At 41.1% G+C, this 13,595-nt stretch overlaps 1 protein-coding gene across 4 annotated transcripts in view; it reads left to right on the top strand.

Annotated features, from left to right (window-relative positions):
- The window catches only part of PGM1 (phosphoglucomutase 1), a 69,076-nt gene that overhangs the window by 44,120 nt on the left and 11,361 nt on the right, over nucleotides 1-13,595 (top strand). For all 4 annotated transcript variants that reach the window (XM_032296750.1, XM_032296753.1, XM_032296752.1 and 1 more), the window contains exons 7-8: nucleotides 2,422-2,537; nucleotides 12,523-12,658. In XM_032296750.1, coding sequence (XP_032152641.1) covers nucleotides 2,422-2,537; nucleotides 12,523-12,658 — 252 coding nt within the window. The remainder of the gene's footprint in view (nucleotides 1-2,421; nucleotides 2,538-12,522; nucleotides 12,659-13,595) is intronic.

The raw sequence follows: 13,595 nt of genomic DNA, 5'->3' as shown, positions 1-13,595 counted from the left end.
ACTCCCTTAGCACCCTAGGCCTCCTCCTCCTCCTGGCACTTATCCCACTGTGTTCTGGTAGCCTATTTGCCTGATGGGCTGCCCTGCTAGACTGTATACTTCTGCAGAGAAAGGACTGTCTTGTTCCATCCTGGACTCTACCTGACCACAGTGTGCCTGGCATATAATAGGGTAAACACACACAAACATAACATTAAAAAAAATTAATGAATGGTTGAGTTGAGTGTTAATGAATAACAATGGAAGTACTCAAGACAGCATTCTGGAGGATCACTTTCCTTCTGCAGTGTGTACAAAGTGTGGGCAAAAGAGCAGTTTGAAGTAATTTTAGAGTTTCAGCAGAACTGGATTGCTCACACTCACACAAACACAGTGAATGTTTATATATCACTTCATTGTACAAAGGCTTTGAGGCGGCTTGTCAGATCACACTTGTAAAATTGAAAAAAATAAAAGTCATAACCGATGAGGACCAGGGAAAATATTAGTTAGAATATGTCAGGTGTGCAGGAAGTGTTTGATGAATAAAAGGTAAAGGGTGATGAATGAATGAGTAAAAGGTCAAGGCCAGGGAGGAAAGTAGGCAGTAATACATCTCTAGGCTCTTATAATAATAGCTAATATTTATTGAATGTTACCTTGTTGTAGACACTAATATTTTACATGTTTTAATTCATTTAATTCTCAGACCAACCCATGAGGTAAATGCTGTATTTAACACCATTTTTCTGGTGGGAAAACTGAAGGGCGAAGAAGTAACTTACCTGAGGTTCCCCAGCTGGTAAATGGCTGACTCAGGATTTGCATCCAGACCCTTTGCTCCCATCCACTGGGCCACGCAGTCATTTCCTGTAGGAGGGGAGATGCTTATAGAATTGGTGCTGACTTTGCTTCAGCTAACAAGAAAATAGCGACTAATACCCATATAGTGGTTTGTAGTTTGTAGAGTGTTTTTTACATTCACCATCTCAATTGATCCTCACAGCAGGCCTCATTTTAAGGAAGAGGAAACGGAAAGTGAGGGAAGTTAACATATGAAAGCTAGCGTTTGAGCTCAGTGCTTCTACCTCCAGGTCCTGCATTTGTAATTATGAGCTGGTTTGAGGCCACACTATCATAATTTAGGCCTTTCGGGTCCTGGAATACCTTCTGTGTCATGCAAGAACATTGTAATTCCAATGTTTGGAAAAACTGATAATCCACATATAGAATCACAACTGAAGTACCTCATTACCCAGATAAAAGTTTATTGTACTTTCATAGTTTTCAAAATCATAGATTTGATTTTTCCTCAAATTTCAGAATGCTAAGCTGGCATTGCTTTCCTGGAAATAAGGCAAACATACTGGGAAGCAAATCTCACTCAAACAGTGAGTTTTGAGGTAACTTTTCAGGTAACGTTTTATGTTCAAAGGGAAAGAAATTTTTTTTTAGTCACTCAAAGGTTTTTTTGTTTTTTTTGTTTTTTGTTTTTTGAGACAGAGTCTTGCTCTGTCGCCACGCTAGAGTGCAGTGGTATAATCTCGGCTCACTGCAACCTCTGCCTCCCAGGTTCAAACGATTCTTCTGCCTCAGCCTCCTGAGTAGCTGGGACTACAGGCGTACACCACCACGCCAAGCTAATTTTTGTATTTCTAGTAGAGATGGGGTTTCACCATTTTGGCCAGGATGGTCTCAATCTCTTGACTTCATGATCTGCCTGCCTCGGCCTCCCAAAGTGCTCGTAATATAGGAGTGAACCACGGTGCCCAGCCTCAAAGGTTTTAAATAGTCTAAAGATACCTAGAGAGAAATAAAAATGAAAGACATGTTAGAAGGGCAAGGGAACTACTAATCAATGTGGGTGAAGCTGGTACAAAGGGGAGACCCCCATTGGGGCATCTCCCCTTGGAGGACTTCTGATGAGACAAAAGCAACATTGACCTGGAAGCTGAATACTGGGCAGTTGGTCATCCTGGCTTTTTGACCTTGGTCTGATCACATAACATTCTGGGCCCTGTTTCCTTCCCTGTAAAATGCTGACTGTTCAGATCCAGTATTTCATGATCCTGTGATTATAAGTGCATCAAAACATCATTCTTCTCTTCTTTATAGAATGATTATAGATGCAGTCTCTATTCAAAATTTGGGTTTAAAACGCCCAGAAAGCAGCCCTGAACATTTACTACTGATTCTTCTTCTAAATATTAAACTCCAGGAGCTGAATTAATTCTTTCTTCTTCCCCCTTCTTGAACCCACATATAATAGCCCATTGTGCACAGGTTTTCTCTTATGATTTTCCACCAATCTTAGAATTATGTATGACTCTGAGCAATGCTGAATGGGACCCTCGATTACAGTAACGATTGCCCTTTTCCAGCCCTCATGTGGCTATGCTGACAGTCCTGCTGTGATGTAACTTTGATTTCATGCCTTTGAAGGGTGGCTAATGCTACAAAGATTGCTTTGTATGAGACCCCAACTGGCTGGAAGTTTTTTGGGAATTTGATGGATGCGAGCAAACTGTCCCTTTGTGGAGAGGAGAGCTTCGGGACCGGTAAGTCACACTCCTTTGCTAGCGTTTTCCTCCCTGTAACCACTATTTCCAGTAAAAGCTTAGACTGCTAAGGTAGCACTGAAATAGCAACGGTAGCTGATGTGTCCTAAGTCAAGGCACAATTTATTTATAACAACGCTGATGAAGTGTACACATTTGCAAAGAGGTGAGCATATTTAGCCAGAAAGGCTAATTTTACTTCCAGAGGATCACATCTACTCAGACAGGAAGCTTGGGGGCCTCCTCGGCAGCATGGTCATTGAGTCTATAGGGATTAAACAGAGCGATAAACAGATTTTTCTTCCTTTGGTGGTCAAAGAAACCTTTATAAATGTTTTCATTTCTGAGAAGAAATATGGTGGAGCAAGTCAGTTTTTTGTTTTTATTTGAGAAGGGGTTTCAGCACAGCATTAAATCTTTCTCTTTTATAGGCCCAAGTTTTCTATACCAGAGTAATCAAGGCTAAATGAAGGAAGACCATGAGAGTGGAACTAAATTTTTAGGTCATCAAGAAATTAAAAATACATCCTTGTGCCTGAGGGTGTACGTGTAATTGTATTATATTAGAGTGAAAGAAGGGCACATGGTATTCTCGGGGATGACCCAAGACCTGTAGTCCCCGCTCTCTGTGCTCTCATTCCTACTCTCTGCTTGTCCAACTATTGACCCCAATTGCCACCTCCTTCATGACCTTCTCTGCTACCTCATGCTACCTGCATTGGTCTCTCTTCTCTAAACATCTGTCCAGGTGTGTGGCCCTTTCTCATGTACCACCCAGGTTATAAGGTAGCTAAGTGGCTGCATCTGTTCTCCTTTTATTCCCTCTACCCAATATTTTTCAGTAAATGCACTGATCTTGGTCCTATAGTACTCTACTGTCACCCTTTAGTGAAGAAAATATCAAAACCAAGCATTCTCTCAGCTTTGCATTTGAGCTGCTGTTCATGCGAGGTTAAACAGAACAGAACATTGATTTCATTTCCTTCTTATAAGTCTGGAGGTAGGTTGGGTAGAATGAGCTGGTGAATTTGAGGCACATATTTACAAAGTTCACAGCAACTTGATATTTTTGAGAGTGGCAATATTCCTTGGCAATGAATTGCCTTGATAGAATTGGAAGATATGAAGGAAGCTGGATGAGTCTCGGGGTTAAACAATTTCCACAACCAAAGCTAGATAATTTCCCAGAGTTGTAGGTCTTTAAATCAGAGATTCCAAGGCCACTGCTTAGTCCTTTTCTTCTTCATATAATGTGGATGGTGCCACATTATTCCGAGGGACACTATGTGAATGCCCAATGAGCCTGTGAAGTGGTCTTCTCCCATGAAACTTCCCACAGTGTCATCTAGTTCAGGCCTGGTAGCAGTCATTCTTTATGAATGAATGGGACTCTTTATGAATGAATGTCTTTGAAGGCAGCACCTGTGTCAAAACCTTTGGTTTCCTGTGTACCTGTATCAGTGTTGAGCCTAGTGAAAAGATGAAAGTCTAGAGTCAGGTTTCTCAGAGCATGTGGGTATGTGGAAGAATACTAGTTTCATGAGAGGGTTCTAGGGGTCAAGAAAAATTGGGAAAATTGGACCATACTTCTCTATCTTGGATATTCACAATGATATTACCATTTGAAGATTCCAGAACATTCTGCTGTAAAGAATCCCATTAGTACGGTTTTGCCTAGTCATAGTTAACCACTATATATAATAATTATGATGATATTATACACTATCATCACCATAATTATTATTATTATCATTCTATAGTATATACAGTAACATCTTTATCTTTTTTTTTGAGACAGTCTCGCTCTGTCACCAGGCTAGAGTGCAGTGGTACAATCTCTGCTCACTGCAATCTCCGCCTCCCGAGTTCAAGTGATTCTCCTGCCTCAACCTCCTGAGTAGCTGGAACTATAGGTGTGCACCACCATGCCCAGCTAATTTTTGTAGTTTTAGTCGAGGTGGAGTTTCACCATGTTGGCCAGGATGGTCTCGATCTCTTGACCTTGTGATCCACCCGCCTCAGCCTCCCAAAGTGCTGGGATTACAGGTGTGAGCCACTGTGCCCCGCCAGTAATGTCTTTTTCCCCAGACCCATGTGGGAAGCCTTGGGCAAGAGGGATCAGAACCCCAGAGCCAAGTAGGAATCCCTGGTGCTGACTGACAGGAAACAGGCCTGAAGACAGGATGGCACAAGTTGCTCCTCTTACACGACAGGCCTTCAAATACAAGCAGCTGCTCTCAGGCCCTTCCTTCTTCAGGCTGTCCATCTTTGTTTCCTCCAGTCGTTCTTCTTCACATTGTTTATAGCCCCAGCGCCAGCCTCTAGGTGCTTCTGAGTTGACCAGTGCCACTCTTGGAAGGTGATGCACAGAACTGAGCCCAAATCTTTCAGGTTTGGCCTGGCAAGTGAAGAGGAGGGTGCGGTGGTTATTTCTAGTGATTGGGACACTGCATTTTTCTTAATATAACTTTCCTTTATGTTAGCTTTTAGGAAGTTGCATAATACTATTTAACCCACATAAGGTTGTGGATAATTAAACCCTTAAAGTTTTTACCTAGAACTATTTGCCAAGGGAAGTCTCTCATGTTATGTTTGTGAAATTGATTTCTATGAACGAAAGTATCAGACTTTAGACTATTGTTAAAGTTTGTTCTTACTTATTAACACATTCAACAAGTACGTAGTGCCAATTATGCTTTAATCATCTCTTTTATCCAAAGAGAGAATGCTCTTCATTATGAAGATAATCACAGCTCTTTCTCTCTCTCTCTGTCTTTGAAAAAAGAAAATTGTTGTGTAGTAATTTCTGAGATAAACGTTTAAACAGCCAGGCTGCATAGCCATGGATCTCCACCGTTGTGAACAAGTGCAGCTAGGTTTATTTAACTGAACTCCTGATCTTCTTCTTTATAGAGGAGTTAATTTTTAGCTACCATGTCCCTTGCTAGTGAATGTTTCCAACAGTTCTTTCTCAGGATAGACATTAGTGACTCTATGAACTTTGAAACAATTGAATTCTGTAGCTTAATTGAGCACAGAGTGCTTTATTTCTGTGTTTTTCAAGGTGATAGCAGAGACAGTTTCTCAAAAATGCTTCCAAAGTGGGCCAAATCCCCTGATGATTGGCTCCTGTGGCACCACGTACCTCTTCTTTGTTGTACTTGTTGCAGCTGTGATTTTACAGTTACTTATGATGATTCGATTAATGTCTGTTGGCTCCACTAGACTGTATGTGCCATGAGGACAGAGATCTTATGTGTCTTATCCTAGATTACCTCCCATAAGACCAGCATAGAACAGGTGCTTAATAAACACTTGTTGAATGAGTTCATAAACACTATTCACTTGGCACCTTCCATTTAGACAAACAGATTCCTGCAGTTGGAAAAGAAAGACCTTTAAAAGCCGTTTGATGTGAATTCCTCTATGATGCTGGAACCATAGTGACTGGTCAGTGCTTTCTGCCTTAACCACCCACCTCAATGGAGAATCCACACCTCACCTCTTGCAATAGTCTGGGACTCTTGGAATCACTCAACATCACTCACCACAGTCCAGGGTTGGGAATACCAAGGTCTTATGTGGGAAGAAATGCACTTTCACAAAAGAAGTTTGCTTGCAAAGAGGTGCAAAGGAGTCTAACTTCAGGACTGGCCCACCAAGTAAAACAAACCACTAACATCTGAAGAACAAGTTTGCAATATTGCCAACATTACCAAGTATACATTAGTCTGTTAGTGCTGGAGGAGCAGCAACTTTCTCACCTGGATATGGTAACCACAGAAGCTTAGGACACTTCTTCAGAGATCAGCATTACAAACACCGGGAATAAATGGGGACCAGAACTAGACAGTATGAGCCTGTTGTTGTTGGTTGATCTCATGGCACAGAGCTGTTTTTTCTTCCTAACTGTGGATGATTATGTACATGTTTATACGCAATGGCAGAGGGCAGACTGTCAGTTCTATCCCACGTTAGAATTCTTGGGACTTTGAAAGTGAAGTCACTGAATAGTATAGAATACCATGCTTTAGAACCCTTCCTCAGGAAAATAGGGGGCTTGGGAAAGAGGGGTGGGAAAACAGGTTGATGATGAACTTGGTATCACTTGGAGATATGTAAGTTATGATCCAGTCAGGTCTGGAGGTTAGCAATATTGTTTCCCTGTCCTATCTTTCAAGGTTCTAGGGCTAATACATCATGTAGGAGTGGTAACTTGAAGAATTACAGCATTCATGCTTTGCAAATTCCTTTTAATGTTAGTTTCTTATGAGAAGTCTTTCATGTTTGTACATTTTGCATTGATTCGTTCCTCAAATATTTATTGAACTTTGGCTTTATCCTGGATACTGAGTTAGACTCTGGGGCACATGGTGAACAAGGCCTTCTCATGGAGAGCTGCATGAATTCCAAGTGTGCAAAGCAGTGGAAGGTGAAGTACAGGGGTACTTCGGGAGCTTTATGCTCAGGGTGCCTAAGTTGGTTCTGTGGTATAGGAGATCAGATTTTCTTTCTGGTTTTCTGCCCATTCTAACTTGCATAGCTATTGAGTACATTTCCCAGTAGGCAAAGCCTACAGGGGAAGATTATAGCACCCCATGTCTGGGTGGGACAGCCCCCCAGAGGCTGGAGTGGTCTGGAAAAGGCTTTCTGAGGAGTTCACCTTCCTTTCCAAGTGAAGTCATTTGTTCAGTAGAAGATGAAGAGAACAGGACTGCAGTCACAGCAGGTCACGTGGGCCTCCCAGCCAGTCAACTGGGGCCTGGCCATTCTTTGGGCAAACATCTTAACAATTGACTTTGGGCCAACCCCTGTGGGGGGAGTACAACTCATAGTCTAGGGTAGGGCGTGATCACAGGGAGTGGTAGAAGCACAGAGGGCGTGGGGAGTGCATCTTGGATAAGAGTGAAGTTGAAAGTAATTGCAAGAGATGTTAGCCAGGCTAATAGGTGTATGGGGGGTGGGCTTTCCAGGCAGTGAGAACTGAATCTTCAGGGGGCTGGAGGAGAGAGAGAAACTGGCAGAAAAAGAAAGAGACAGACAAACACTGGTAGTTTCAGAGAACTCCATGCAGTTGTTTTTCAGCTGCCATGTCCCCGTCCTCAGGCCTGTCACCTGGCAGGGGCAGAAGCCTGGACAGCTCCTGAGATGCCCATACTGGTAAATGTAACCCAGTCCCTAAACTGTTAGCTCTTGGCTCCCTCAGGAATGGTTGACATTTTTCTTGGCTGAGACCCAGGGTGTGCCCTGACTGAGCCGAGTTTGTGCTTATCACAAGGTGCTGATTAGGCTGAAGTGAAGTGACAGGTGTTTGAAGATGCTGAAAGGGTAGAATTCCCATGCACTCAGTTGGTCCCTGAGCGAAGCAAGGCTGAACAGAGACCCAGTGCAAAACCCACCACTGTCTTTCGTGCCAGCTGGGACTAGCAGTCCTTGCCCACAGTTTTCCCTTTCTCACAGTTTAATGATTTTGGCTTCTTTTTCTTTCTAAAAATTAAAACATAGTGAAACAAGTAATTTATGATGTTCATTATGAGAAAATAAGGAAGGAGGAGAAAAACACTGTAATCCCAGTGCCCAAAGGAAAGAGCATATTGGGTTATATTCTTCTATTTTCTTTTCCAGTATGTACAATCAAGGAGCATTATTTTTAAAAGCCTAATAAAGTCAGTGGAAAATGTAATAATTTTCCATAAAAGCCTTTTATTTTTTCCTTTATTCAAAACAGTATCTAGTAGCTACAGTATACTTCACAGTTTATAAAATATTTGTACTTGCTTTATCATAGTTTCTCACAGTTATGAGAGAAGTTAGCATTATTCCTGTTTTGCAGTTGAAGAAACTGAGGCTCAGAAAATGTAGGCAATTTGTCCAAATTCAAGTAGCTTATAAATAACAGAGCCTCACATTCAGATTTTCTGATTCTTAAGTATCAAGCTTTATCTACTGAGCCACAACTGCAAAAAGAATAGCTTTAGAAACACGTACATGCACCATTGGTATTTTCCACTGGAAACTTGCCGTCATTCATCAAAATCCAGAAGAAAATGAAATTTGCTCCACTTTCCTAAGTATTAATCTAATTACCTAGTTTTTGATACAGCCAAGGTATAGTGAGTTGAACCAGAATATTCCAAGAGGCTGTGTGTTATGCCATTGGAATTGGATATTTGTTTATGTTACCCAGGGCAGGTATTTTGTTTATAATATTAGGGGTATGATCTAGTTATCTCCAAGTAACTTGGCCAGAGTTGGGTAAGACTTTTAGATTTTATTTTCATTTCCACATAAAAGAAAAAATCAAGTTCCTTACTTAGGGCAGGAAAAAGCACAAAGGAACACTGCCTTCGTTGCTTTCAGTCTGGCCAAAGGAGAAAAAAGAAAAAAAAAAAAAAGAAGAAGAAGAAAAAAAAGGAAGAAAGAAACCCAGTGGAGCACAGACAAACAATTCCAAGCTGTACACTGCTGTCATGAATTCCCAATATATTGGGGAAGCTGCCAGAATCTTGCTTCTCAGGATGAACTGTTGCCAAAACATATCATTTACAAAAGCCGTAAGAGCCAGAGAGCTAACTTTTTGCTCCTTAAAATAGCAGTAAAGGCAAATAAAAGTCTAAAGATAATAAAGTTAGGTAAACATTTTTAAAATATGTTATATAAAGCACTAAAAATATTGCCTACTATCTCTAGTTTTGCCAGCATCTGAGTTTTGAGGACTGTTAACTTCTAAAAGTAGTATCCCATTGAAGAAAAAAATCTTTTGAAAGAAAAAGTTATATATTTTTAAGAACCAAAAATAGAGTGTTAGAGTAAATTGGTTGGTTGATTCATTCACAGTCTTTCATATTAGTTATTTACATATTTCTTGTGCTATGCTAGTCACCAGACTTAATTACAAGGCTAAACAAGAGATGCCCCTAAAAAGTACACAGTGGGTAGAAAGGCCTACAAACAGATGGTTGCGAATTGAGGGGGCTGGCACCACCCCTGATGTTTTGGGCAGATTGCTGTAGGAAAAGAAAGAGAAGGGAGCTCATGACTGCCTAGGGAAGTTGGGAGCTAGTCTTAACATGGCTGGGCGCGGTGGCTTACACCTGTAATCCCAGCACTTTGGGAGGCCGAGGTGGGCAGATCACAAGGACAAGAGATTGAGACCATCCTGCCAACATGGTGAAACCCCGTCTCTACTAAAAATACAAAAATTAGCTGGGTGAGGTGGCGCACGTCTGTAGTACCAGCTACTCGGGAGGCTGAGGCAGGGGAATTGCTTGAATCTGGGAGGCAGACATTGCAGTGAGCCGACATCGTGCCACTGCACTCCAGCCTGGTGACAGAGTGAGACTCTGTCTCAAAATAAAAAAAAAGAAAAGAAAAAGAAAAAAAAAGAGGACATTTGAGCTGGATCTGGAAAGGTGAAGAGAGGAAGGAACACCATTTACCATGTGCCTTCTGCATACACAGCATGGTGTTAGATACTCTGACAATTCCAAGAAGAATCAGACCTTGTGGGAAGTGAAGTAGGGCAGGCACATAAAGAATTCAATATAAGATAATGTGAAAACATAATTATAGAGCCCTTGTATACAGTTCTATTCAGAAATCAGAAAATAAGGCTCCATGCCGTCAGCTTTCTTTCAGAATAAGGAGTTGAAAGGCCAAAAAAAAAAAAAAAAAAGGAGAGTTGTGTTCATATCAAGATCTTGGAAAAGGGTGTCCATGCATATAAGTACATCCAGAGAAGCCCATTAAAATTTTTTGTTAAAGATTTTAGCAAGGACCTTAGCAGGAGACAGATGTGTCAGAGTTTATTTAACCAAACCTTAGTGGTTAAAAAGAACAGTGTCTTAAACAGTTGGATTAATGAGTAGTTCCATATTTAAGGCTTTGATACTTTTTGAAAAGTTGCTGTCCAGAAAGATTGTGCTAGTGTCCACTCCCACCAGCTTCATGGTGGAATCCCATTTTTCTTTTATTCTCGTGGTATGGCTATTTGGATTTTTACACTTGTGGATTTTTACACTTTTTGTCAAGCAAGTAGCTGTTTCTCATTGTGGTTTTAACTTTAATTTCGCTTGTTAAAAATAACACCAGCTTTTTATTATGCTAATTGGTGTGTGTGTGTGTGTGTGTGTGTGTGTGTGTGTGTGTGTGTGTATTGTTTGGCAAATTGCCTATTTATATCCTTGGCCTGTTTTTCTATTGAATTTTTGCTTTTTTCTTATTCATACATAAGAATTTTTTCTATATTGAATGTATTAAATATCTACCTTGAAATGTATTGAATGTGGCTGGGTGGGGTGGCTCACACCTGTAATGCTAGCACTTTAAGAGGCTGAGATGGGTGGATCACTGGAGGTCAGGAGTTTGAGACCAGCCTGGCCATCATGGAGGAACCCCGTCTCTACTAAAAATGTAAAAATTAGCCAACTGCGATGGCAGACACCTATAATCCCAGCTACTGGGGAGCCTGAGGCAGGAGAATCATTTGAAACCCTGGGGGCAAAGGTGGCAGTGAGCCAAGGTCACATCACATCACTCCAACCTGGGTAAAAGAGTGAAACTCTGTCTCAAAAAATGTGTGTGTGTGTGTGTTTGTGTGTATACATATATGTATAATGTATTAAACATTAAACATAAGGTAAATGTATTAAACATTTTCTTTAAGTTCTATCCACTTTTAAACAACCAGATCTCTTTAATTTTTTAAAGTTTGTCAATAGGCTTTTAATTTTGTCCGTAGTAGTTTTGCAGTAAAGAAATGTTAATTTTTAAGCAGACAAATTCATCGATGTTTTCTTTTATAAATACTGAATTTACATTATTTATCACCCCTAAGATTTGTATATGTAAATATACATATATATTAATATAACATATACTAGTATTTAAAAGCTTTCAAGTTTTACATTAGAATTTTTCGTTCAACTGAATTATTTTTGTTATGGTATTTTCTGGGGAAGAAAACAATTTATGTCTATTTAGCCAGTTATCCAAATGCCATTTAAAAAAATAATCCATTCTTTTCCCACAGCCTCAAAGTGAGATTTTTGTCATATGCTGAAGCCTCATATGTGCTTGGATCTCTTTCCAGATGCACTTTTTCCTTCCATTAAGCTACCAAACTATTTGAATTATTGAAATTTTTTAATGGTCATGTTCTTCTGCTGTTTGTTCATTTAAGATCTATTATGTTTTTTCTTCATGTTAATACTTTATAACTGATATATCAAGTTCCACCTAATTATCTCACTGACATTTTTATTGGCATTTGCCTTAAATTTCTAAATCCCTTTGGGAAGCATCAATTTCTTTTCAATATCTTGTCGCTTACTTAATATGTGATTCCTTCTGTATACTCAGGCCCTCAGTCAAGCTGCATGACTCCTTTAATTGGGTCTGCATACCTACTGTTGAGTACTGTATTAGTCTATTCTCACACTATAAAGAACTACCTGAGACTGGGTAATTTATGAAGAAAAGAGATTTAATTGATGCACAGTTTTGCAGACTGTACAGGAAGCATGGTTGGGAGGCCTCAGGAAACGTACAATCATGGCAGAAGGCAGAAGAGTGAAGGGGTAGCAGGCACCTTTTTCACAAGGCAACAGGAGAGAGTGAAGGTGGAAGTGATATGTACTTTTTTTTTTTTTTAAAGACGGGGTTTCACCATGTTGGTCAGGCTGGTCTTGAACTCCCGACCTCAGGTGATCCACCCGCCTTGGCCTCCAAAGTGCTTGGATTACAGGCGTGAGCCACCACACCCAGCCAGTGATATGTACTTTTAAAGAACCAGATCTCATGAGAACTCACTCACTATCAGCAGAACAGCAAGAGGGAACTTCACCCCCATGATCCAATCACCTCCCACCAGGTCCCTCCCTCAAATAAGATTTGGGTGGGGATGCAGAGCCAAACCATATCCAATACCTTCTCAGGTCCTGGGAGAAAGCACATTTCTCACAGCAGCTTGCTCTCCCTCTGCCAGGTTCTGACCACATCCGTGAGAAAGATGGACTGTGGGCTGTCCTTGCCTGGCTTTCCATCCTAGCCACCCGCAAGCAGAGTGTGGAGGACATTCTCAAAGATCATTGGCAAAAGTATGGCCGGAACTTCTTCACCAGGTAAGCCACATCCCAGCTGGGGTATGAGGTAAGATGGGAAGTAGAAGGAGAATTCTCATGCATCCACAGACTCTCCTGTCTTTTTTTTTTTTTTTTTTTTTTTTTTTTGTTGAGACGGAGTCTCGCTCTGTTGCCAGGCTGAAGTGTAGTGGCACAATCTCAGCTCACTGCAATCTCCGTGTCCCAGATTCAAGTGATTCTCCTGCCTCAACCCCCCCACCACTAGTAGCTGGGACTATAGGTGCACACCACCATGCCCAGCTAATTTTTGTATTTTAGTAGAGATGGGGTTTCAGCATGTTGGCCAGGATGGTCTCGATCTCTTGACCTCTGATTCAACCACCTCGGCCTCCCAAAGTGCTAGGAATACTGGCATGAACCACCACGCTCAGCCTCTCCTGTCTTAAGCGATAATAAAACCCTAGTTCATCCAGCCTCTCTCAATTGGAGACTTTAAAAATAATTTGGTCAGGGTTGAAATGAAGTCAACTTTTATGTCAGACATAAAGAGTAAGGCTTTAAAAATTTAACTAACATAATCAAAAGAATAAGTGCTTTATAAGCATTTTAAATGTGCCCATTGGGTGGACATGGTTATAACATGGATTTGCATTCAGAGAAATGGATTAGAATTTTATTTCTTGCCGGGCGCGGTGGCTCACGCCTGTAATCCCAGCACTTTGGGAGGCCGAGGCGGGTGGATCACGAGGTCAAGAGATCGAGACCATCCTGGTCAACACGGTGAAACCCCGTCTCTACTAAAACTACAAAAAATTAGCTGGGCATGGTGGCGAGTGCCTGTAATCCCAGCTACTCAGGAGGCTGAGGCAGGAGAATTGCCTGAACCCAGGAGGCGGAGGTTGCGGTGAGCCGAGATCGCGCCATTGCACTCCAGTCTGGGTAACAAGAGCGAAACTCCGTCTCAAAAAAAAAAAAA

The sequence above is a fragment of the Sapajus apella genome, unplaced genomic scaffold (assembly GCF_009761245.1).
Source record: "Sapajus apella isolate SASKATOON/1434 unplaced genomic scaffold, GSC_monkey_1.0 scaffold36, whole genome shotgun sequence".
In the NCBI taxonomy this organism is placed as follows: domain Eukaryota; kingdom Metazoa; phylum Chordata; class Mammalia; order Primates; family Cebidae; genus Sapajus; species Sapajus apella.
The sequence above is the reverse complement of the archived record's forward strand: the minus strand, read 5'-3'. Positions and strand labels throughout refer to the sequence as shown.